The following is a 26,415-nucleotide window of genomic DNA, read 5'->3' as shown; positions in this document are numbered from 1 at the left end:
CTGGTGGTGCTCAGGGGACCATACAGGAGGCTGAGGATTGAACCCTGGTCAGCTGCACGCAAGGCAAATGCCCTGCCCGCTATACTATAGCTCCAGCCCCTCAACTAGCTTTGTCTAGTTTAAGAGAAAAGAGTTTGGTTTACTTTATTCTTTAAAAAAAAAAAAATTTGGGGGGGGGGGTATGGTGCTGCCAGCAGGTCTACCTGTACCTATGGGGCAAGTGCATCAGTAGCCTGATGATGCCTTCAGACTCCCAGATATCCCAAACTGCTGCTGTGCCTCTGGTCAGACCCCAACAACTTGGGGCCAAGTTTACCAAGAATTAAACGGCCAAACATTAGGTATGTGGGAGATACACCCAAAAACCACCTTCAGCTCAGCTATATAAGCTCAGTTATTGGTCTTATTTCAGAGACCCATAAATCTAGAAAGAGATCAAAAGATGCAGTTAGGACCTGTAGCGCAGGGTAGGTGGGAACCCATCACTGAGAGAGCCCCAGGCTCACCTGGATCAGGACTCGGCTCCTCCCCCCAGGTTCCCAGTTTTCCAGTAGCTTGGCAGTCACACCCACATAACTGCCCCTGGCACCATGTAATCAATGGCCAAGGCCCAGAGACTATAAACTAAAGCTCCCAGAAGAGAGCGCCACAGAATTCCCTGACTCCGTGCCAGGCTGTCTTCACTGGGGCACCTGGGGAGGGGGGGCGGACTGAGTTTCCCTCCCTGCCCCAAGCAGAACCCCAGCAGCTGAAAACCTCCAGAACCCAACCACCACCATGCCCAAGGCCACTCTCCACATGCTCGGACAAGCCTCACCCAAAACAGGATGAACCTCACCAGAGAATGGACCGGCAGTAAAACCCAGGTATGTGGGAACCCGTGACTGAGATCTCCAAGCCTGCTTGGATTGGGACTGGGCCTCCCTCCGCGTCCCAGGTCCCCAATTTTCCAGAAGCTTGGCAGTCACACCCACAGACTGCCCCTGGTGCCATGTAATCTCAACAATGGCCAAGACCCAGAGATTAGAAACTAAAGCTCCTGGAAGAGAATGACACAGAATTTCTTGAACATTATATTCTAGTCATAACAGGCAATACAAAACAAATTGTCTAGCATTGCCTTTTCGGCAGGTTTGAGTAGTGGTGAGACTGGTGTTGAAAATTGAATGTAACCAGAGTAGAGAGAGTATGGAGGATATTGTCCGCCACACAAGCAGGAGAAGGGTTGAAGGGGGGGGAGAGGGGGCCGGAGGGGAAGTGTGCACTAGTGAAGGGATGGGTGTTTGGTGATTATATGACTGAAGCTCAAACATGAAAGCTCTGTAGCTGTATCTCCCGGTGAATCAAAAAATAAAGTAGGGGTTGGGGGCCGGAGCGATAGCACAGTGGGTAGGGCGTTTGCCTTGCACGCGGCCGACCCGGGTTCGATCCCCGGCATCCCATATGGTCCCCCAAGCACTGCCAGGAGTAATTCCTGAATGCAAAGCCAGGAGTAACCCCTGAGCATCGCTGGGTGTGACCCAAAAAAGCAAAAAATAAATAAATAAATAAATAAATAATAAAATAAAATAAAATAAAGGAGGGGAAATAATAATAAAATAAACATTCAGAATAGAATAATAAAAAAAAAGTAATGTGGAGTCCATGCCCAATTCAATCAGCTTTATCAATGACTGAATAAATAACAATACTCTTACATTATTAAAAAAAATTAAGAAGTGACCAATTAATTTTCTGGGAAGCTTAAAACCTGATGCAATAATTCTGAATCACCTGTAACTCAGACACTCTTGAGTAAATAGTTTTTGTTTTTGTTTATGGGCCATATCTGGCAGTGTTTGGGTCTTACTCCTGCCTCTGGGCTCAAGGATTACTCCCTGAGAACCATATAAAGTTCCAGGGATTGAACCAGGGCCATACCTGATGATGCTCAGGGGTTACCCATGACACTTCACTCAGGAACTACTGCTGGTTGTACTCAGGGAACCCATCTGGGTGCCAGGGATTTACTTCTGGCTTTGTGCTCAGGTATCACTCCTGGCAAAACTGAGGGGACTGACTGAAGATTAAAACCAGGTCCCTTGTGACTGAAAACTCGAGACTCAACAGAACCGGAAATGGGTCACCTCCCCCCATGCCCGTTTCCAGCAGCTTGGCAGTCATCTCCACAAGCCCACCATATAATCTCATCAATGGTCATGATTCAGAGACTCAACAATAAATCTCTCAGAGCACAGGATGAGATGTCATAGCCATGCCGTCAGACCCCACGCCAGGCTGCTTCATTTGGGGCAACCGGGAGAGGGCCGGGTGAGGCCCTTCCCCAGTCCAATAGAGGTAGCCTGGCAGCCAAACCCTCCAGAACTCAACCAGCACCATGCTCATGGCTGCTCTCCACACACTCAGACGGGCCTCACCCACAAGGGAACCTATTCCTGGGCTTACCACACTTTACACCACTGATATGCCAAAAGCAGCACACCACATTTGATAGAGTTTAAAGTAGAAGGCAACCAATCTTAGAGGGAAATATATTTATACAGATTTATATATAAGCACACAAGGCTCAACCTTTAACAGCATGTTACTAATCTCCTATAGTAGGGTTAATGGCTCTTGGGGAAATAAAACAATCTTCACACACGTTCCTCTAAGAAACCACCATTTTTACATCATTTTTAGCAAATTATTCATAATAAGCAATGCAAAAAAAATTATTTTGATTCTGCTTTGGGGGCAGGGTTTGGGATTCAGGATGGAAATATGGTGGTGGGAAGGTGTAATGATGGTGGGACTGGTGTTAGAATATTAAATGTAAACAAATACTGTGAACAACTTTATAAAAATTAGATTAAAAAAACAAACAAACAACCCAGGTCCCACACATGCAAGGCAGGTGCCTGCCTGGTGTACTATCCTTGCCCCCATGATTTTTATATATATTGCTTTTTGGGTCACACTCTGCGATGCTCAGGGGTTACTCCTGGCTTTGCACTCAGGAATTAGTCCTGGTGGTGCTTGGGGGACCATCTGGGATGCTGGGAATAGAACCCAGGTCGGCTGCATGCAAGGCAAATGCCCTACCCGCTGTGCTATTGCTCCAGCCCCATGATTTTTTATTGTTGTGGATTTTATTTTTTGGTACCAAGAATCAAACCAATGGCCTCCTACACGTGAAACTTGTGCATGACACTGAATCACATTCCGAGCTATACTCTTAATTCTAGAACCTTCCTATTATTTAAATTCCTATAGCAAAATTAACTGTTATTATGAATAAAGCTAACTTCTATTTATTCTTTTTGTTTTAGGACCACACTCAGCAGTGCTCATGCCACTATATTTTCTTTCCTTTAAAAAATAAAGGTTTTTATAATTTATTCACTTTCTATTTGAAAATTTTCACTTAATTTTGGAAATATTTTCTTGGGAACAAAGTATTTATCGCAGAATAGAACTGTAACCTCTGAAAACTGACTGATAGTCTTCGGCTACACCCACCTGTAGGACCAGATGCTGCTTCAGGAGATGATATATTCTGAGTTGCCTTTTCATTTCTCTGATTTGGTGTAGAAATTATAAGTCTGTCTTGTCCCCTGACACTTATTTCCGTTTTGTTACCAATTCCCTTCAAAACAAGGCAAATTGAAAAAGATGTAATTAATTACTAGACAAATACCATCCTGGCTAAGATAATCATAATTTGCTTGAATGTCTTTTTGTTTTCTTTTTGCTTGTTTTGGGGCCCTATCCAGCAATGCTCAGGGGTTACTCCTGGCTCTTCACTGAGGAATTACCCCTGGTAGTATTGAGGAGACCATATGGGAAGCTAGGGATTGAACTCAGGCTGGCTGTAGGCAAGGCAAGTGTCCTACCTGCTGTACGATCTCTCCAGACCCTGCTTGAAATTTATGTGATCTTTGGTTGTAATTTATTGTCCTAGTCATTATGAGAACAATTTGATTCAGACATCAGGATACAGTTTAAAATGAACAATAAAGACAATGTTAAAAAAAAAACTAAGTTCAAAAAAAAAAACTAAGTTCAGATGATAGGAATCATTAAAAAATATATCTATATCGCTGAGTTATCTATCAAAAATGAAACCTTTCCTGGTCTATTCTGAATACTCTTGCTTTATCCACGTCACAGTAAGAGAAAGCCAGTCATTTTTATTCGGACAAACTACCTTACTATGCAGACAAAAATGCCAACATGTCTTAAGTATCAGAATGTCCTTCCATACAGAAATACACCATTCCTGGTGACCAAAATGCACACTCAACAAATATGGGTCATCATACAAAAAGGCAAGTACAATTACAGTTTCACTGTATTAGATATTTTTAATGCAATGAGATAAAGGAGAGTGCAGTTTTAGTCTTCATCTGGAAAAGATAGCATTTATCTTGAATTTGATCCACTCTTTGGAGAAGATGTCTAAGTTTGATTTGTACATCCAAAAGCAGATAAAATCTGCTCCAAAAATGAAGTCAATTTGTAGGGGGGATAAAAAAAGGATTCAATCTATTCATTTACTATTCAGAACCACCAGTAGAACCAAGTGGGGATTAATAGAGTTCTTTCCAAATGGCTTAGCCTTACTGAAACCGGATGAACTCCCAGGCCCTATTGGCAGGAACAGGCCAACACTGGAAACCCACACCCTCTCCAAGAACATACAGGAGGCACGTCTACAGCAAATTTTCTACCAGGGAAAACCCACACAGTTCTTTAGAAGTAGACATCCAAGAGGTGCAGCTAAACTGAAGGTCAAGCTCACACTTGTGGTATAGGTTGGAACAGTGATGAGGTATCAGGGATTAGTATTAAAAATGTTATGAAAGAACTATGAAGTCTTAAAACTAAAGTTGTGAGTGTCCCAACTGGGCTGGTGGATGGAGATACTATCTGAAGGAGGTATTTCCTCAGTTAATTGGTACATAGTTCAAGTACTTCTCTAAAATGCATTAAGATACCCCAAACCCATATATGCCTAAAAAAATTACTGGTCAGTAGACATAATTAATACAATGATTAATTCACAAAACCCTCCAAAATGATTTAATAAGAAGAACACTTTGCATCCAAGAACTATGCAAGCTAGAAACAGGCAAAGCGCCCAGTTTTTTTCCATGACTTTAGGGAGTTAAGCTCAATTTTGGCTGCATGGTTCAGGAATAATCTAGTACAGATGGGGATATTACAAAAGAGGGAGGGGAAAAAAGAAAGAGAAGCACAGCCCCTTGCTATTATGAACAGAGTAAATGGACATTTCAAGTGCAGTGGATACAAAGGGTAAAGTATTAATCCTGTGTTTTAGTTTAATTTTTTTTTTCTTTTTGGGTCACACCCAGCGATGCTCAGGGGTTACTCCTGGCTTTGCACTCAGAAATTATTCCTGGCGGTGCTTAGGGGACCATATGGGATGCCGGGGATCAAACCAGGGTAGGCCGAGTGCAAGGCGAACGCCCTACCCGCTGTGCTATCGATCCAGCCCCCTGTGTTTTAGTTTAAATGCCAAAGTTGACGATCTAGAAAAACACTTGTGAAGGTACCTTTGTTGAATAAACAAACTGATCAATAAATTTCCCATCTCCTGTAGCATTCTGAAGAGCAAACACTTGCTCAATCTTCACAACGGGAGACATGTTGCACTTTTGCAAATCCAAGCCCCCTTTGTGCATCGTGATGGACGCTGGTAAGGATTTCCGAGCCGCTGCTGTCTTCCAAGCAATTTTTACTGGAGGTGTTTCTTCCTCATCTACGCTGGTGTGCCGCCTCTGGCTCTGCCTCCGGCTTTCAGCACCGGAGAGTGAGGAGGGTACTTCGCCTGCATTGGTCTGTTCTGGCTGAGCATTCAGCACTGATCTTGGTCTTCGAGATTTTTTAACTTCAGTTTTAGAGGCAACATTCTTTTTTGTTTGGGATAAAGCCTCCTCAGGCTGTTTATCAATATAGATAAAAGTATACTGTTCTATTCTTTCCTCTCGGGTCATTTTCAAAGCTTTTTCTGCATGAGCAATGCCAATGTCCCACTGAGCACGTTCTCTCTGAGGTCGGGGTTTCCGAATCTTTGGGGAAAAAAAAAAGATACTGGCATTATTGAACATGCCTAGAATCCAATAGTTACATTTAAATCATAAGCGCTTTCCATGGGATCCTATCCATCTTTTCAGGTGCACATAAACATCTCAGTAGAATAGGTGTATGTTCTAGAGTCATGACTTCCCACAACTGTTCTGTATAATGAAGGCAAAGGAAAGAAAGAGTATAGAAACGAGTACTCTCAGTAGCCAATAACAGCACCAAGTTTTAAAGCCACACCCTAAGAATCAGGGGTGCTGGGACTGGAGAGACACTAGGGCTGCTGGCTTGCAGTGGCTGAGCTGGGCTCCATCCCTAGCACGCCATCTGGTGCCCGAGCCCCACCAGGAGTAATCGCTGAGCACAGAGTCAGGAATAAGCCCTGAGCACCACTGGGTGTGGTCCCCAACCAAGAGTTAGGGATACTACTGAGACCGCAGCAAAGCTAAAGGCAGAAAAGGAAGTTTTGCTGCTCGTTTGTTTCATAGTGCATCCTGCACAGGAGAGAGAGGAGAAAGTCCGAAAGCTGACACAGGAAAGCAGGAATGCAGGAGAAAAAACAAACACCCGAATCACATTTCCCACACATGTCTATGTTCAGGATGATCAGGAGTGAAGAAGTCTTCAAAAAAGAGCATGCGGGATGACCAAACAACGATAGGAGTTACCCAGGGGTGAGAATGAAGTTGTTGTAAGTGAGCCAACCAACCTATAGCTACGTTGAACATTCATATATAAGCCTGAAAATGTTTTAAGTGTGATGAAAATGAGTCAAAATCCTCCATGATAAAATGTACTTTTGGGGCCGGAGCGATAGCACAGCGGGTAGGGCGTTTGCCTTGCACGCGGCCGACCTGGGTTCGATCCCCGGCATCCCATATGGTCCCCCAAGCACTGCCAGGAGCAATTCCTGAGTGCAAAGCCAGGAGTAACCCCTGAGCATCGCTGGGTGTGACCCAAAAAGCAAAAAAAAAAAAAAAAAAAGAAAAAAAAGAAAAAAAAAAATAAAATGTACTTTTTCGGGGCTGGAGCAATAGCACAGCAGGTAGGGTGTTTGCCTTGCACACGGCCAACCTGGGTTCTAACCCCAGCATCCCATATGGTCCCCTGAGCACTGCCAGGGGTAATTCCTGAGTGAAGAGCCAGGAGAAACCCCTGTGCATCGCCTGGTGTGACCCAAAAACCAAAATAAATAAATAAATATATATATAATGTACTTTTTCAAGTGTAAAAATAAAACAATCTTCTGAATTACAAGAGGCCCAGGTTAAAATAAGCCAAGCTAAAAAACCTCAACCTAGGGTGGAGCAATAGTCCAGCAGGTACAGCACTTGTCTTTATGCTACACTCATTCAATCAAAGCAGAAGCCAACACAGGACCAGGAAGACAGTTCACTCCCCCCCCCCACTTTTTTTTTCCCCAACAGTTCACTTTTAATAAGGTTATAATATTTTAATGACATGAAACACTGGCACAATAAATTACTAAAACTAAACTTATAGGAGTTAAAAAAACAAACCCTTTAAAGTTTTACTCTGTAGCACTGTTGTCCCGTTGTTCATCAATTGTTCGAGTGGGAACCAGCAATGTCGCCACTGTGAGACTTGTTGCTACTGTTTTTGGCATAGGAAGTTTGCCAGGCTCTTCGAGAGGGGCAGAGGAATCGAACCAGGGCCGCCCTACCCGCTGTGCTATCGCTCTAGTCCAGTACAACAGTAAAACAGTAAAGCAGTACATGCTCAGTCTGTCCAGATGAACACCTGTCCAGGGCACACCTGCTAAGGAGGCCCAGCCAGGACTGCCCATCTTCTGCTCCCACTTTCTGGACCTTCCCCCCATAGGTATCTTAGTGGCTTTGATAAAGTTTTACTTAATCATGAAAAATTCTTCTAATCCTCTTTAACCATATCTTATTGGAAATATTAATAGCTTTTTAGGTTATTAGATACCCCTTTGACAAAACTCTAAAATTGTTAGTTACCTTTTGTTTCTCAGAGTGATTGCTGGCTTGTTTGGTTGCTTCAGCCAATAATTCTTCATACTGTTTATGACCTTTATACTCTCGTACCCGCTTTTCATGAACCCACGCCCTCTCTGGCTGGTTGCTAAAAAACTGAACATGATATTCCCGGGCACCTGCAAGTAAAAATTCTTATTAATAATTTCAAACATGGACATATGTTTATATTTTGCCAAAATGCTGAAAGTAACGCAAGCTGCCTAATACTGCTTCTATTAAAATGTATACATTCTGAATTGTCCAGAACTATAATCTATTAGCTACCAAAAAACACAACTAATATTCATTGTAAAAATTACTGCAACCAATTCACATGTATACATTTTAAGATGATGAAAATCAGAAATTCTGTAATTATATTTTTTTACCTTGATTACACAATTTATTTTTCTTGCCTCAAGCCTTTTTACAGTGAATATGACTATAGTTTCATTTTCTTTTTTTTTTGCTTTTGGGTCACATCCAGCGATGCTCAGGGGTTACTCCTGGCTCAAGTACTCAGGAATTACTCCTGGTGGTGCTCGGGGGACCATATGGGATGCTGGGATTAGAACCCAGGTCGGCTGCATGCAAGGTAAATGCCCTACCCGCTGTGCTATCATTCCAGTCCCGACTATCATTTCTTGAAGGAAACCTCTAATCACCAAGTCCTGGATGATCAACTTTCTAGCTATGTGAGAGCTACAGGCTCTTTTTTTTAATTAATTTTTTTTTTTTTTTTTGCTTTTTGGGCCACACCCAGTGATGTTCAGGGGCTGCTCCTGACTCTGCACTCAGGAATTACTCCTGGTGGGGCTTGGGGAACCATATGGAATGCTGGGGATTGAACTTGGGTGGGCCTCGTGCAAGGCAAATGTCCTACACTCCATACTATCGCTCTGGCCCCAAAAGCTACAGGCTCTTCATGCTCACGTTATCCCTTGAGCCTGTATTATGCTTGTCTTGGCTTTTTCCACTCTGGGAAGTCCGTTGTTCTCTTTTAAACTCACATTTCCTCCCTTTCCTCCCTCCTCATCTTTCTAAACTAGTTTCAATAAAAAACTATCTTTCTTCAGGGCTCAAGAGCTAGTTCATGGGTACCATGCTTGCCTTGTAGGAAGTCAACCTGGGTTCTATCCTTGGCATCCCAGATGGCCCCCAAGCAATGGCAGGAGTTAATTCCTGAGTGCAGAGCCAACAATCACCCCCGAGCACTGCCGGGTGTGGCCCCAAAACAAAACAATCTGGCGTCATACACACACAAAAAAGTTATATACATAGACCTACAGACAGAGGAGGAAAGGCCCCTGAGACCCTATCAGGTACACTGTGAGGTAAAATTCCATGATACAGTCTTCTTCCCTGGCACGTAATGCTGCAAGAGCGATGGTGGTTAAGTCCCCTGGCATCTTACCACCACAAGGTGATGAGCGGCATCCAACTATAAAAGAGTCACAATCTTCACCAGAACAAACTGGTGATTTTACAAAACGTCAGTTTTATTAAATATATTTAATACAGCAGTGAAATTAATTGGACGAAATCTCAACTTCTGAATATATTCTTTAATATTCTATGTGATAACATGGGAAATATGCAGAAAGCATTCTGCATACTGAAGTCTGATCAGTATCCTGAAAAAAAAAAACAAAACAAAAAACTTTTGAGGGGCTGGAGCGATAGCACAGCGGGTAGGGCGTTTGCCTTGCACGTGGCGGCGGCTGACCCAGGTTCGATTTCCAGTATCCATATGGTTCCCTGAGCACCACTAGGGGTGATTCCTGAGTGCAGAGCCAGGAGTGACCTCTGTGCATCGCCCAGTGTGACCCAAAAAGCAAAAAAAAAACCAAAAAAACAAAAACAAAAAAAACTTTTCAGACATTTTGATTTGCAAGGTTCAAATTCACCACTTTCCCCCCCCACTGAACACCAGAAAAATGGAGATTATTTTGAACCTGAACATTTGGCAAGTATTTCCTCAAAAGTGAAAAAAAAATCTTGGCACTTCAAAACACACACACACACACAAAATCAATCAACAGTATTCATTTTGAATAATAAAACTGAAACTGATCTACAGAAGTGAGCTTATGGTGGGGAGACAGAGAAAGCTGGAGCTGAAGTGGGGAGAGGGGAACTGTCTCTCTGGGGGAGAGTATGATGTTGTAACATAATTTGCGTTAAACTCTTGCTATTAATACTCTTATAGATCATGGTGCCTAAAATTTTAAAAGTTTTAGAATTGAATCTTATAAAATTTAGAATTTTGGAAAACTAGTAACAGTCTCTGAATATTTCAACTGTCCAATAATCAAAGAAGTTCCTGATGAAATTACCAGTGGTATTAACAATGTGTCTTCAAAATAAATTTATAGTGAAGTGCATCGGAAGTCTATGTTATACTACGTCAATCAAAGTGAGAAGTAGTAACTGATAGAGAAGCATGACACAGTATTTAAAAATGTATTTATTGGGGCTGGAGAGATAACACAGCGGGTAGGGCATTTGCCTTGCACGTAGCTGATCCAGGTTCAATTCCCAGCAACACATATGGTCCCCTGAGCACCATCAGGAGTAATTCCTGAGTTCTGAGCCAGGAGTAACCCCTGTGCATCGCTGGGTATGACCCAAAAAGAAAAAAAAAGTATTTATTTTCATTTTTTTAGGCTTTGGGTCACACCCAGTGGTGCTCAGGAATCACTCCTGTGGGCTCTCCTGGTGATGATATGGGATGTCAGGATCTAGCCTGGCCAGTCACACGCAAGGCAAGTGCAAACACCTTACCCACTGTACTATCTGGCTCACCAGCATTTTTTTTAATAACCAATGTATGAAAAGTAAAAGATCCGTTTTATGTGCAACACAGTGGCTGGAGAAGTAGTTCAACAGGTCTGAGCACACACTTTGTACAGTATCTCAAGCACTGACAGAGTAACTCCCCAGTAGCCCTAACACAGACAGTGTGGTGTAAGAAACCAAATGCCATTTAAGTTCGTATTAGAAAAATAATTACTTTATCCATCTGCTTCCTTTTGAAATTTTTATGAAAAGTCAGCCAGATTAAGGTCTTTTGAAAAAGAGAGGGGGAAAAAAAAGCATGAAAGAAATGATGAAACAGGGGCTGGAGTGATAGCACAGCGGGTAGGGCATTTGCCTTGCACGCGGCCGACCCGGGTTCGATTCCCAGCGTCCCATATGGTCCCCTGAGCACCGCCAGGGGTCATTCCTGAGTGTAGAGCCAGGAATGACCCCTGTGCATTGCCGGGTGTGACCCAAAAAGAAAAAAAAAAAAGAAATGATGAAACAAATGCAGAGTTAAAATGGAAAGCAAGGATTTTATCATTTACAAAGGCTATCAGCGAGCTAAGATGACAGTACCCAGCACCCAATTATATATTATGTGTGCATTCTTATATTTACATACATTTACACTTTTTCTTACCTCTTGTGTTAATTTTGGTATGAACCTCAAGCTGGGGATCACTTGAAACCATACAAGGCCACCAAGGATAGGTTCCCACCTTTGACCAGACAAGGTCACCAACCTGGAACTGAACACCAGCAGATACTTCTGTTGTTGGGACAGAAGGTAATACTGGCTGAACCTGTAACAAAAGATCAGAAAATATCAGCAGGAAGACTCTGTAAAAGAAACTAGGCACAAAGTACACGAGACAGCTAACCATGTGAAGTTCATCTTCAATCATCCATTCTCTGATGAATGCTTATCTTTAATGAGGGAAGGAATGAAAGGAAAACAATGAGCTGACTCCAAACAGAGAGAAGAGGCTGGGCCAGAAACACGGAACAGGGTAAGGCGCCCGTGCTGCATGCAGACAAGCCCACTTGGGTCCCTCGCACCACATGGGCTCCACCCTAGACTCAAGAGTAGCCCACTAGCACTATGCCCAAAGCCTCCCCCTCAAAAAAGGGAAGAAAATCAGCTTTGATGGTTTCTATCACTAAATTCACATAGTCTACTAGAAACTGGTAACTGAGGGGCAGGAGAGATAAAACAGGGGTTAGGGAGCTTGCCTTGAACCCCGGTTCGATCAACTTCCAGAACCACACGTGGCATCTGGTTCCCTAAGCACAGCTAGGAGGAACCCCGACGCACAGAACCAGGAGCAAGACCTGAGTGCCACCAGGCGCAACCCCAAAACCAAAACCAAAAAAGGTAACGGGAACCGGAGAAATAGCTCAACACACGTAAGTGCATGCTTTGCACACAGAAGACCTGCATCTGACCCTGGCATCATATGATCCCTCAAATACAGGGTTTGGAGCAGTCCCCAAGGGGTGCTGAACACTATGGTCTTGGAAAGGAAAACAATTCACCAAAAATATACACCTCTTTTGAGGAGAAGGCATCAGAGGCAGTGCTGGGGACCAAGCCGCAGCCCCACTGCCAAGCACACCACGCTCCAGCCCTCCGGGCTCCCTGTCCCACGCCTACACATATCTACCTCTTACGCCAAGTTTTTAAATAACTTCTCACTGAAGTATGACACTGTAGCGACATGTCAAATGTGCTGCACTTGAATCACTTTGCTTTCATCTTCTGACATACACCATGTGTGTGGCTGGAAAGTACTCAACAAAGCAACTCACTGGGGGTTCCTCTCTTAGGACTGGGTCTTCTCTTGGCTTTTCTGATACAGCGTCAATCCTCTCATTTGGTCTCTAGGTAAAAAAAAAACAAAATGGCAAAATCAAGGAATCACACACAAAACAATCAAAACTAAACAGCAAAGAGAATAAAGGACATTTGCTAACTGATAATGTAATAAGGCTACAGCTTTCTCTACTGTCTTCAGATCGTTTTTGTTTGACACAGGAGGTATAGCCTTATTTCTTACTGCGGGTGCTCAAGGCTGACTCCTGGCAGGGCTCAGGGGCCATATGGAGTGCCAGGGGATGACCTGCATCAGCCGCGTGTAAGGCAAGTGCTCTCCCCCCACTGCACTCCCCAGTCCCCTCCCAAACCTTTTCTAATTAAACATATTTTGGGGTTTTGTCTAAGTTTTCTGGAGAGTAAGAAATAAGAAGCATGAAAAACGTGATGCTGGAGCAATAGTCCAGCAGACAGAGCATTTGCCTTGCATGCGGCCAACCCAGGTTTGATCCCAGCATCCCATATGTTCCCAAGCATGACCTGGAGTAATTCCTGAAGGCAGAGCCAGGAGTAATCCTAAACATGTTGCTGAGTGTGAACCAAAAGAGGGGGGGAGGAAAAAAAGCATGAAAAACTTAACTTTTCAGATTGAGCTAATCTACTACAAAATAAAAAAAACAAAAATAAAACCAGATTAAGAAGAATGAGGAAGTAAGGTTGGGGAAATGGTGCCATGTCTAAAAGCTCCTGCCCTGGAAGAGAAGACCATGGGGTGAACCCCCAAAGCCACTGCATATACCAACATGATATGGGCACGCTGGCAGTCTGTGAGTCCCCGGCTGCCCCACAGGAGGTATGTGAGAGAATCACAGTTAAGAATCTAGTGTGAGCACTGCAGCCAGGAAACTGAGCTGGTGAGCAAGTATGCAAGTACACCCAAGCAAGTGTGCGGTCCCATCACCGCAACCACCACATCGACTGTGGGAGAGAAAGGGGAACCAAAAGGAAAGAAGAAAGATACAGCACACTGCTGCTAATGAAGGAGCACCTGCACACAACAGTTTCACTAGAACTGGATAATATCGACTTTAAATGACATGGAAAAGGGGCTGGAGCAATAGCACAGCGGGGAGGGCGTCTGCTTTGCACACGGCTGACCCGGGTCCAATTCCCAGCATCCCATATGGTTTCCTGAGCACTACCAGGAATAATTCCTGAGTGCAGAGCCAGGAGTAACCCCTGAGCATCGCCAGGTGTGACCCCAAAAATTAAAAAAAAAAGACATGGAAAAATAGTATCTGAAAACTGTAGTACCAAAACACTTCATACAGTATGACCCAATGTTGAAAAAACAAGTTTTTACATGCAGAGAAAAAGTCTAGAAAGATCTAAAAAAGGTTACAGACAAGTGGCAGAATAGTAATTGTTTTTGGTGAGTTTTTCTATACTCTTTAAAAAGAATTTTTATTGAACACTATGAGATACACAGTTACAAAGCTGTACATGATTGAGTTTCAGTCCCAGGATATGCCAATACCCATCCCTTCACCAGTGTACATTTCCCACCACTAATTTTTTTTATTACTTTTTGAAAAAATCCTTTCGTTTTGAGTTTCTCCATTGCTTTTCCACTCCAGTTTTTTTTCTACCACTATTTTTAAATATCCTATTTCATAATTTAATAATAGGGCCTATTGTACTGTTTTATATAGCCTTTAAAAAATTAGTTTACTTTCATTAAGTTGATCGTGATGACTTATTATATTCAATATTCTAGCACCAATCTCACCACCATTATTTCCAATTTTCTCAACACTACCCAAGCCTGCCAATAGCAGGCCCTAATAATTTATTTTAAATTGCTTGTTATGAATAATTAGCTAAAAATGATCAAAAAAATTTTTTAGAAGTGTGTGAAGAATGTTGTATGCTTTTCTATATTCTTGTCTATAATAAATATTACACTCGTAATCATAAGTTGTTTAAAATTAATTCCTACAAGCTTTTGAGTAATTTGGAAATACCTATCATACTCCAAAATATGTACAATTCAGCAATTTTTTTTTTAGGAGACTAGCCTATAGAAATACACAAAATGGGAAGGCTGAAGCAGAAAGGTGATAATTGTAGCACATTCCATGCCAATACCTACATGCCTTATGCTACCAACTGTAAAATAGTCTGCACCAAAAAACCACCAAAAATAAATAAAAGGGACAAATGGGCCAGGGCCTTATCTCAAAGGTAAAGCACCTACTTTGCATGTGTGAGGCCTTGGGTTTAATATCTAGTACCACAAAAAATATACATCTTTTTTTTGGGGGGGGGCTAGGGTGATAGCACAGAGGGTAGGGCATTTGCCTTGCACACGACTGACTCGAGTTGGATTCCCAGCATCCTATATGTTCCCCTGAGCACTGCCAGCAGCATTTCCTGAGTACAGAGAGCCAGGAGTAACCCCTGTGCATCTCCAGGTATGATGCAAAAAGCAAAATATATATATATGTGTATATATATATATATGTCTATTTTTAACGGTCTAGAAATAAATTGAAAATGTTCAATACATTGTATATCAAACTGGTATCTTTGGGGAGTGAATTAGGAAAATAGTACCAGATCTTCTATACCTTTGTATATTTGTATTTCTGTAAAAAGCAAATCACATTTGTTTTTTATTCTCTCTTTCCCAAACCCTGAGCTATGCTGGCCCTGGCCAGCAGGAAGCAGCCAAAGATTCACTGCAGCCAATCCCTCAAGACTGAGGAACAACATAAGAAGGGAGAGTGGAAACAGGAAAAGACAACCTATGGGGGCCCAGAGGCCCTAGTTCTAACCCTAACACTGTGTTCATAGGAAGCCACAAGGGGCAGAAATGCACTCAGGTACCTTCTGTTCTTCCCGCCCCTGTGCTATTACCTTGAACGCCACCCAAATCAGCTAAGAATGATAATAATTTATGTTGTAGGAGGAACGGCACCAACATTACAACATCCAGTTTATCTTGGGTTCTGCTTTCTTTTCTCAAAAACCACACCAACTCTATCAGATACCCTCCCCCATTTTGGTTTTTCATTTTTGCTTTTCTGTCTTGGTTTTGTGGGCCCTCCTCGGCCAGACCTGCAGGCAGCTTCCTGCCAGTACTCAGAGGCTGCTCTCCGTGGTGCGCCAGGGACCACCAGGAGCCCAGGGCCAAACCCAAAGTCCTCCAGCTTCCCGAACCATCGCCCGGGAGCCCACTTATGTTTCTCCATGAATACACTGATACAGAAGCTTGGCCTTCCTCCTACCTGGACAAATGTTCCTTGAAGACAAAGAACAGACTGTAGTGAGTCTTTCCTTCTCAAATTTTTAACAAAGAAAGAGAAGGGTATGTATTTAGTGCTTGTGCAACTACAAATACACAAGCAGTTATTTAAATTACTTGACTCAAGGGGTAGAGTTCTGGGTTCGATGTGGCTCAAGGGGTAGAGTTCTGAGTCCAATCCCAAGCACCAAATGCTGCCACCAACGCCATCATGCCATGTGACCCTGAGCACTGCCAAATGGCCCAAAACAAAGTTAATTCTTTAAAATAAATAAAACATGAATTCAATTAATTTTGGCCTATAAGACTACACTTATAATAAAAGTATATTATAGTTTTAAAAGTTTAGTGTACAAGAGAATTGTTTTGTTTTTTTCAGAGGGTGGGTGGGGTGGGGCAGTTAACTGTCAGGAAATAGGCCAAATGAGTATACCAAACTCCAAATATCAAGCATTCACTCAACAATGCCTATAACTTTCCAGGCACTGTTCTAAAAATGGAGTATCTGAATTTGAAACAGATGTGCTTCCCTAACTTTAAGGAGCAAGTGGGGAAAAAAGACATCAAAATAAAAACACAAACACAACTTTCACGATATAACGGTATGAGAAATACTGATGTATGTATCTCTAGATATAGAAGTCAAAAAGTCCTCTCTGAGAAAGTAAACTGTAAGTCAAGAACAAAACAAAAGGCATAAGACAAATTAAAGACATGGGGGAAAAGAACCCAGAAAAAAGAAATGCCTCATTGAGGCAAAACACGGTAGAAAGCAGAGACCTCCGGGGCTGGAGCGACAGCACAGCGGGTAGGGTGTTTGCCTTGCACGTGACCGACCAGATTCGACTCCCAGCATCCCATATGGTCCCTTGAGCACGCCCAGGTGTAAATCCTGAGTGGAGTACCAGAAGTAACTCCTGTGCATTGCCCAGTGTGACCCAAAAAAGGGGAAAAAAAAAGGCAGAGAGCTCAGAGGTCGGAGCACATGCCCGGTGTGGCCGAGGGCTGCACTGCAGGCCAGCGCTGAGCACAGCCCCCCAAGAACCACTGAAGTAACATGCCCCCACCCCCTTCGGTAGAAAGCCAACACAAGGGGCTCAGCTATCCAAGACAGTCACAGGGTGGGCGTGAAGGCGGCGACTCTGGGAGGGCACTGTGAGCTGTGGCCGAGGGTCTGTTTACCGCAGGCAACACGGGCACAACGGTGTTAACGTGGACGGCCTGGGCAGACAGTGTTACGGCACCTTCCCCTCCACCTCGCTGCCCCGACCCCCACCCGTGCCCCTCTGCCACCTCTGCCCACCTCTTCTTTCTTTCCTTCCCTCCTCTCACTGCTCGGGTGATCTCAGCTTTGCAATCCAAAGTCCAGGGTTTGTACTAATTTCAGTATTTTCCATCCCCTTGTTTTCATTTCTGTATATACTACAGATAAGTGAGATCACCCAGTATGTTTTTCTTCTCCCTCAAGTGTTTTATATTAAGTGCAATGAGAAGCCACCGAAGAGAATTAGAGGAATCCACGTGTCAATTTATGCTGTAAAAAAATTCTTTGGGGGCTGGAGTGATAGCACAGCGGGTAAAGCGTTTGCCATGCACGCGACCGACCCGGGTTTGATCCTCAGCATCCCATATAGTCAGTCCCCCAGCACTGACAGGAGTAATTCCTGAGTGCAGAGCCAGGAGTTACCCCTGTGCATCACTGGGTGTGACCCAAAAAAAAGAGAAAAAAAAGACTGTCTGCTGTTATGTGAAGAAAATTTTGAGATGAAGCAAAAGGGGAAGCAGACTACTTACTGATGAAGGTACTGAAAATACTAGAAACTATCCCTGGTGGAAGAAGGCCGGGCAACGTACTGACGAGCACAAAATTAGCTCTGTTGAAAAGCTGTCATTGTAGGGGTACTATTATTAACTGCTCTACAAGGACTCTGCTCATTGGCAATCAGAGAAAACCTGTGTTCCAATGAAGTGTTTCCCTGAGCACCAGTGTATGAATAAAGCAGTTTCTAGAACACTAGCCATATTTTATAGCCACTCATTCAGTGTCTTCATTTGAGTCTAGTTGTAGCTTAAAGCTTCTCATCTTACCTTCTGAGTCTCAAGTTAGAGCAGGAAGACAAGCACATATGCAGCCAAGACCAGTCACCTCCCCCGCACATTCAATCCCCATGATGTCTGGGTGTGACTGTCTCTTACTCTCCTTTGAGGGCAGACAGGTATGGAGTGACTAATCAGTATTAATATTGCTTTAAAAACAAAAGAATTCCATCACTGTAAGAACTAGCATAAAGCCATAGCATATTTTCTCTTTACAGATTAAAGATAGGACTTTCTTCAAAGTGTTTTTATTGGTATGTCTTATCTTCTTCCCTCACTCCCATTCCAATTAATTTCAAACTGTTGCCATTTCTTTCAGGACCCTTTGAAATATTGTTAAAATCACTTTCACAAAACTAAATTTTTTTTGGGGGGGAGGGATTTTTTTTTTTGAGTCAAACCCAGCAATGCTCAGGGTTACTCCCCAATACGCACTCAAGAATTACTCCCGGGGGCTGGAGAGATAGCACAGCGGGTAGGGCGTTTGCCTTGCACACGGCCGACCCGGGTTCAAATCCCAGCATCCCATATGGTCCCCTGAGCACGGCCAGGGGTAATTCCTGAGTGCAGAGCCAGGAGTGACCCCTGTGCATCGCCAGGTGTGACCCAAAAAGCAAAAAAAAAAAAAAAAAAAAAAAAATATTACTCCCGATGGTACTCGAGGGGAACATATGTGATGCCAGGGACCAAACCCGCATCAGCTGCATGCGAGGCAAGTGCCCTACTCGCCGCACTGCTGCTCTGGGCCCCAAAACTCAATCTTTTTACATGAAAAACAGGATGAAAGAAGCCAGATTTATTCCAAACTATCAAGACAATCAATAACTCAAATATGGATTTTGGAGTATCAGAGAGATAGTACAACTGGTAGAGCTCTTGCCTTGCACATAGCTAACCGGGGTTCAATTTCTAGCATCCCACATGGTTCCCCAGCCCCCACCAAAAGTGAATGCTGAATGAAGAACCAAGAGTAGGCCCTGAGCAACATCTGGTATGGCCCATACACCAAAAAAAGTAATAAAAATAGATTCTGCACTAAGAGAAAGGTACATCGGGGCCTGAGCAATAGTACAGAGGTAGGACATTTGCCTTGCATGGGGCTGACCAGGGTTTGATCCCCGGCATCCCATATGGTTCCCCAGACACCAACAAGAGTAACCCCTGAGCATCACTAGGTGTGACCCTCCCCCGATAAAATAATTGTATACAGTAAAATGTGCTAATGCAGGAACAAGCCAGAAATATCTAGCAAACATTAAGCAATCTATGACTTGGTCCCAAAAGAAAGGCAGGCATCAAGTAAACCAGGAAAGAGCAAAGAATCTCAAATACCAATTAAGAAAGGAAAAAGTAGACCCAGAAAGTAGTATAGTGGATAAGACATTTACTTGCCTTGCAGAAGGCTGACCTAGGTTATATCCTGGCACCCCGTATGACCCCCTAAACACAGGGCCAGGAGTAAACCCTAAGCACAGTTAGGTATGGCTCAACATCTGCACCCTCTCAACACCCCCAAAAAGCAAAATTTTGCTGTGCTGGGGACTGAACACATGGACTCATACATATAAAGGATATCCTCTACCACTGTGTCAATCCTTGGCTCAAGAAGAAGTTGGGGTTTTTTTGGGAATCATCTCCCCACCCATTCTGAGGCCACATCCGGCAGTGTTGGTGGGTGGGGTTGGGGTTACTAGCAGCTCTTTGCTTACGAAAATGTGGTGCCAGGGATCAAACCAGCACCTCTGGCATGCAAAGCATGTATTCAGTCCTTCAAGCTACCTCTCAGGCTTCGAAGGGGAGGTCTTACGAAAAAATGGGACAGGGGCTGGAGTGATAGCACAGCGGGTAGGGCGTTTGCACGAGGCCGACCTGGGTTCGGTTCCCAGCATCCCATATGGTCCTCCGAGCTCTGCCAGGAGTAATTCCTGAGTGCATGAGTCAGGAGTGACCCCTGTGCATCACCGGGTGTGACCCAAAAAGAAAAAAAAAAATGGGGCAAATGTTTAGGAGGGGAAAAGAAAAATGGACTCAGGAAACACCAACAGATAAAATACTTCTGGATATAAAATACATTTCCTTCAGTTGTTCAAAGGATAGAGAAGCTTAAAAACAAAATCAAGAACAGAAAATACATCAAATTTTTTTATAAAGCAACAGTGTTGTTTTATTAAGAAAAAGCATTTAAGCAAAAAGATGGCTTGAGTTCGTTCTCCTTAATGTTCGATTTATCTAAATTTTATTTATCTGAATTTTAAACTTAGGATTTTACTGGTATGGGAGCCGGAACGAGAGTACAGAAATTAAGGCACTTGCCTAGCACGTGACCAACCGAGTCTGATCTCTGGCAACGCATGACCACCTGGGCTCTTCCAGAAACGACCCTGAGCACAGAGTCAGGAGCAGCCCCTGAGTATCGTCCAATGTGCCACCGCCCCCCCCAAAGGGTTTTATGAGTAAATACCACGTTTTTTACATTTTAAATTGATTCCACATGGAAGGACCAATATTCCAGGAAAGAACCACAGGAAGTTCCTCAAACAGAAAAAAAAAAAAGTCGAGAACAACTTAGAAAAAAATTATGCCATCCTAAATATTCCTTTAAGAATTTGTCATTTCACAGTAAACAATGTTGTATATTGTATGTCTGAAATTAATGTCAATTATGCCTCAATAGGGGCTGGAGCAAGCACAGCGGGTAGGGCGTTTGCCTTGCACATGGCCGACCCGGGTTCGATTCCCTGCATCCCATATGGTCCCTTGAGCACTGCAAGGAGTAATTCCTGAGTACAGAGCCAGGAGTCAGCCCTGAGCATCGCCGGGTGTGACCCCATAGAAAAGACAAATGCCTCAATAAAATACAAAAATTAAAAACATAAAACTTAGTCTAGTACTTTCGTTAGCATCCAATATATTTATTAAGATTTATAAATGACATGTATCAGATTTGGCAGAATGCCAAGTCCCTTAAAAACATTAAGCAAAATAATTGTCTCTAAAGTAACAAAAAATTTCTGTCAACTTTTAAGGTAGAAATTTTTTTCTTTTCTTTTTGGGTCACACAGGGCCAGGGCACAGGGGTCAACTTCCCGGCTCATGCACTCAGAAATTACTCCTGGCAGTACTCGGGAGACCACATGGGATGCTGGGAATCGAACCCAGGTAGGCTGAGTGCAAGGCAAACGCCTACCCGCTGTGCTATGGCTCCAGCCCCCCAAAATATTTTTAAGGCAGTAAGTTGTTCATGCATTTTTCTTCCTAGATAACTGCTTGCCAGGCCTGGCAAGCTACCCGTGACATACTTGATATGCCCAAAACAGTAACAGTAACAACAACATGCTCTTCGTGTTCTTGGAGCAAGCAGACACCATCGGGCTACACTAGCACACAAGGATGAATGAAGATGTTACTGGCACCCACTCAAAAAAAATCGATGAACAACGGGATGACATTGACAGGTAACTGCTTAGAATAATAACTTTTGAAACTAACGAATCTGAGACACAGCGGTGGACGGTGGAAGACAACAGCTAACCGAAGATGTCTCTGGATCCCATACCGAGCCAATTCCACCGGGCACCTCAGATGAGCGGGTATTCTCCTCCGCCCACCCAGATGAAACCCCAGTGGCCACGAGCTTCCAGAAGCAACCCCAGGTACTCGGGTTCAGGAACTGAGACTCCAGGCCACAGGGCAGCAGTGGATATAGGCCATAACTTCCTTGTCCCACCCATGATCTGCCTCCGGGTGCCATCTCAATGCATCAATGGCTGGATCCACAGACTCCCAAATGAATCTTAAAATGTAGCTCCCTTGGGCTGGAGCAATAGCACAGCAGGTAGGACGTTTGCCTTGTACATGGCCAACCTGAGTTCGATTCCCAGCATCCCATATGGTCCTCTGAGCACTGCCAGGGGGTAATTCCTGAGTGCAGAGCCAGGAGTAACCCCTGTGCATCGCTGGGTGTTGTGACCCCAAAAAAAAAAAAAAGAATGTAGCTCCCTACAGAGATGTTTCTGGACCCCCAACCATTTACAATCCTAGAATTCTGAAAGTGGCCGTGTGATGTCTCATGATACTCATAATAAGCAATAAAAAATAAATTATCTAGCATCCGATACGGGCAGACAAGCTTGAATGGTAGTAGGAAAATTCGAAATAATGGTAATGGGAAGGTGTAATGGTGGTGGGATTGGTGTTGAAATATTAAATGTAATCAATTAATGTGAACAACCTTATGAAAATAAAAATTTAAAGAATGCTAATAAATCTGTACAAAAAGAACACTGTGTAAATATGAACAGTTTCTCTCTCTCTCTCTCTCTCTTTTTTTTTTGCTTTCTGGTGATGTTCAGGAGTTACTCCTGGCTCTGCAATCAAAATTACTCTCCTGACAGTGCTCAGGGGACCATATGGGACAGTAGGGACCAAACCCAAGTCGACCATATGTAAGGCAAACGTCCTACCCACCGTACTATCACTCCAGCACCAAATGTGAACAGTTTCTAAGAATTGTAAGAACCAATCCTCTGAGGCCAGAGAACCAATATAACCTCTTAATGCTAATGGGACCAAACCAGCAATCTTTCTACGTGAAAACGGTAAACTAAGTTAATGAGGCTTGCCTTACTCGGTAGCCTACTAAGGTGCTGGTGAAGACCAAAGTTTGAACAGGGCCTGCAATCACAGGCTGGAGGTATTGTACCTGCCAAGAAGGAAGACATGCAGAAACATTTCCACATGTTTCTAATTTAGTAGGAAGAAAAACAGCTAAAGCAGATTTACAAAATATACAATTTCAGTAGTGATCTCAGATCTCCTGCTGCCTGGATGTTTGGGCACATTTTCATTGTTGAGAAGTTATGCTTAAGCAATTCCAAGTATATTCCAAGAACAGCCATTCCTGTGAAGGGCAAGCAGCTCAGAATGGAGAGGAAATACTTGTAGAGGGCGGAAAGGGGAAAAAAAGGGAAGGTAAGGAGTAGCAAGTGAAATCTTAAAAGTCCTTGTTTAAAATGGGATTTGTAAAAAAAAAAAAAAAAATGGGATTTGTTTGCTAAAAAAAATATACCTCTCTCAGCTGGAGAGATAACACAGGGGAAGATGCTTGCCTTGTATGCAGCCAACACAGGCTCCATCTCTGGCACTGTACACGGTCCCCTGAATCCTGCCAGGAGTGAGCCCTGAATACAGAGCCAGGAGGAAGCCATCAGCACAGCTGGGAGTGGCCCCAAGAAAACAACGAGGACAAGAACAAAAAACAACAACAAAAAACATGTGTGTCTGTGTGTGTGTGAGAGAGAGGCAGAGAGAGAGAATCCATCTGTGTACATAAAAGCAAATCTAGATTTAAGACACTCATTTCAAACCTCTGTTCTAGATGCACAGTTCTCCCTAACCATGACACAGAAGATCCCTCAAGGATTCCCTAAGGCATCTGGGGGAGAGCTGTCCATAGGTGCAAGTTAACTTTTAACTGGCTTCTTGGGGTGGGGTGGGGGGCTCGCAGTTGTGGGTGGGGATCAGTTTGGGGGTCACACCTGGCAATGTCTCTGTACTCAGGAATCACTTCTGCAGGTGCTCAGGGGACCATATGAAATGCTGGGAACCAAACCAGGGCCATCGGCATGCAGGGCAAGCACCTTAGCTGTCCTACTATCCCTCCTGAAGAGAGGTGGGTTTTCTGGTTCGTTTTCCTAAATGTCTTTTTGTTTGTTTGTTTTTCCCAGGAGGGGGGAGTGGGTGCCACACCTGGCTATGCTCAGGGCTTGCTCCTGACCCTGTGTGCTCCAGGATCGTTCCTGGCAGGCTCGGGGTACCATACAGGGTGGGCTGCGCCCCAGGCAAGAGCCCTCCCCACTGTTCTGTGGCTCCGGTCCAGCTTCTCTTTGATTGCTAAGTCCTAACAAACATGGGACAATGAAAAGGAGCAAGGGCATCACAAATTTAAAGCTTCTCACAGACACGGTCCCGTGGGAGTACATTACACACACACACACACACACACACACACACACACACACACACACACACACACACACACACACACACACGATGGGGACAACGAAAAGGAGCAAGGGCATCACAAATTTAAAGTTTCTCACAGACACAGTCTCGTGAGGGTACATTAAACACACACACACACACACACACACACGATGGGGAAGATAAGATAGTTCAGCAGTGGACACACACACACACACACACACACACACACACACACACGATGGGGAAGATAGCTCAGCAGTGGGGACCACGTCCAGACCCTGGCAACAAGGGCCCCAGGAAAACTCAGGAATTACTCCTGGAGGTGCTAGGGGAGCATATGGTGGTTTGTTTTTTTTTGGCTTTTTGGGTCACACCCAGTGATGCACAGGGGTTACTCCTGGCTCTGCACTCAGGAATTACTCCTGGCGGTGGTCGGGGGACCATATGGGATGCCGGGGATCAAACCCAGGTAGGTCATGTGCAAGGCAAACACCTTACTTGCTGGACTATCACTCTGGCCCCAGTTGGGGGACCATATGGAATGCTGAAGATTAAACCCGGTTGGCCGCGTGCAAGTCAATGCCCTACCCACTGTACTATCGCTCCAGCACACAAGGGCAGATATTTTTAAATTATCTGTTAGGGCCAGAGCAATAATATAGGGGTAGGGTGCTTGCACTGCCTGCAGCCGACCCAGGTTCCATCCCAGCACCCCATATGGTCCCCTGAGCACTGCCAGGAGTAATTCCTGAGTGCAGAGCCAGGAGTAACCCCTGTGCATCACTGGGTGTGCCCCTCAAACAAACAAAAAAACAAAAAGAGGGATCAGAGAGAGAATATAGTGAGAAAGGCCCTGCAAGTGGCTGAGCCTGGTTCAAATGCCCAGCACTGCATCTAGTCTCCACGCACCACACCAGGTCTGACCCTGAGCAGAGAGCCAGGAGAAGCCCAGAGCACTGCTAGCTGTGGCCCTCCAAACAAACACCACCTGTTCCACACACACAAAAAAGCCCAAAACTGAGTTATTTTACTCTTTGGGGAGATAGAGGGGAATGGGGGAGGGAAAGAGGACCATGGCAAGAAAGACAGGGGAGAAAGAGATAAAATGGTAAGTAACACAAGAAAATGATTTCCCCCAGAAGCCATAGCTTTCTGTGGTGCTCAGGGCCCACACTGGGCAGCGTTGGAGAACGATGCCCGAGACTGGGCCCAGGGCCCCCACGGGCAAACCATGTATTTACCACACTGCAGGTGCCCACTACCTCAACCTAAGGCAGTGAGCAAGGTTGAGAGTTGGTGTGGCCAAAGGATGCTAGTGTACCACTTTCAATTTCCTTCAACATGGCATCCCTTTACCCTAAAATATGTACGTTCTAAATTATCAAATATTAAACTATGCTCCATTTGGTTTACTAAAGAAACTAAGACTCCTGTATCTGAACAGTGATTGAAGCCGTGCTTCTCAAGCTCTCATGCCTGAGGAAAGTCACCAGGCCATGGAGTTGGAAACCACTGACAAGAAAGAACCAGGCAGAGTAGGCATCCCACAAAGAACAGCAATTGACTTTAAAACCTCACTTGCACAGTGTCTACTAGAAACCCCACTGAATTTTTTTTTCTTTTGGCTTTTTGGGTCACATCTTGAGATGCACAGGGGTCACTCCTACCTCTGCACTCAGGAATTACCCCTGGCGGTGCTTGGGGAACCATACGGGATGCTGGGAATCAAACCCGGGTCGGCCGCATGCAAGGCAAATAAATGCGATACCTGCTGTGCTAGATTCCAATAAAGAAGAAATGAAAGATAAACAGGCTGTCTCCTGCCTCTGATTTCAGCACTATTTCTATTTTGAAGGTGTGTTTTTTACTATATCAATAAATAAGGGCAAAAAGTCTATCCTAATAAATCAAGTTGGATAGTCTACTATCTGCTAGATTCTCTAGAGCAAAGGCAAGATGGGTCAGCAAGGCAGTCCTCAGAACCGGCATTCAGGTTTTATGCCTTCTTGTGATTCTCGGGGGTTGGAGATGTCACCTATCTTTTCCCTGCGGGTCCAGGCAAGAGAAACTGGGAACACATCTGGAATCTAAAAAGCTAGCTTCTAGGCCCAGAGATAGCTCCAAGAGTTGGAGCATGAGCTTTGCATGTGGGTGCCAGAGTTCAAGGCCCAGCGGGGACACTGTGAAGTCCCCTAAGCATCTCCAGGAGCTTAGAGCACCACTGGGCGTGGACCCCAAGCAAACTTAAAAACAAAAGATAACACCTCTGGTATGGACCACTAAGTGAGCAAAGTTTAGAGGGAAAAGATTTAAGAAACAAATGA

General features: G+C 44.1%; 1 protein-coding gene across 3 annotated transcripts in view; it reads right to left on the bottom strand.

The window, feature by feature from the left end:
- NSD3 (nuclear receptor binding SET domain protein 3) overlaps positions 1-26,415 on the bottom strand; it is a 122,213-nt gene that overhangs the window by 55,038 nt on the left and 40,760 nt on the right. For all 3 annotated transcript variants that reach the window (XM_055123682.1, XM_055123683.1, XM_055123684.1), the window contains exons 3-7: positions 12,699-12,770; positions 11,530-11,692; positions 8,070-8,224; positions 5,559-6,074; positions 3,502-3,628 (exon numbers count right to left, since the gene is read on the bottom strand). In XM_055123682.1, the coding sequence (XP_054979657.1) occupies positions 3,502-3,628; positions 5,559-6,074; positions 8,070-8,224; positions 11,530-11,692; positions 12,699-12,770 (1,033 nt within the window). The remainder of the gene's footprint in view (positions 1-3,501; positions 3,629-5,558; positions 6,075-8,069; positions 8,225-11,529; positions 11,693-12,698; positions 12,771-26,415) is intronic.

Source organism: Sorex araneus, chromosome 1, assembly GCF_027595985.1.
Source record: "Sorex araneus isolate mSorAra2 chromosome 1, mSorAra2.pri, whole genome shotgun sequence".
Lineage (NCBI taxonomy): Eukaryota > Metazoa > Chordata > Mammalia > Eulipotyphla > Soricidae > Sorex > Sorex araneus.
The sequence above is the reverse complement of the archived record's forward strand: the minus strand, read 5'-3'. Positions and strand labels throughout refer to the sequence as shown.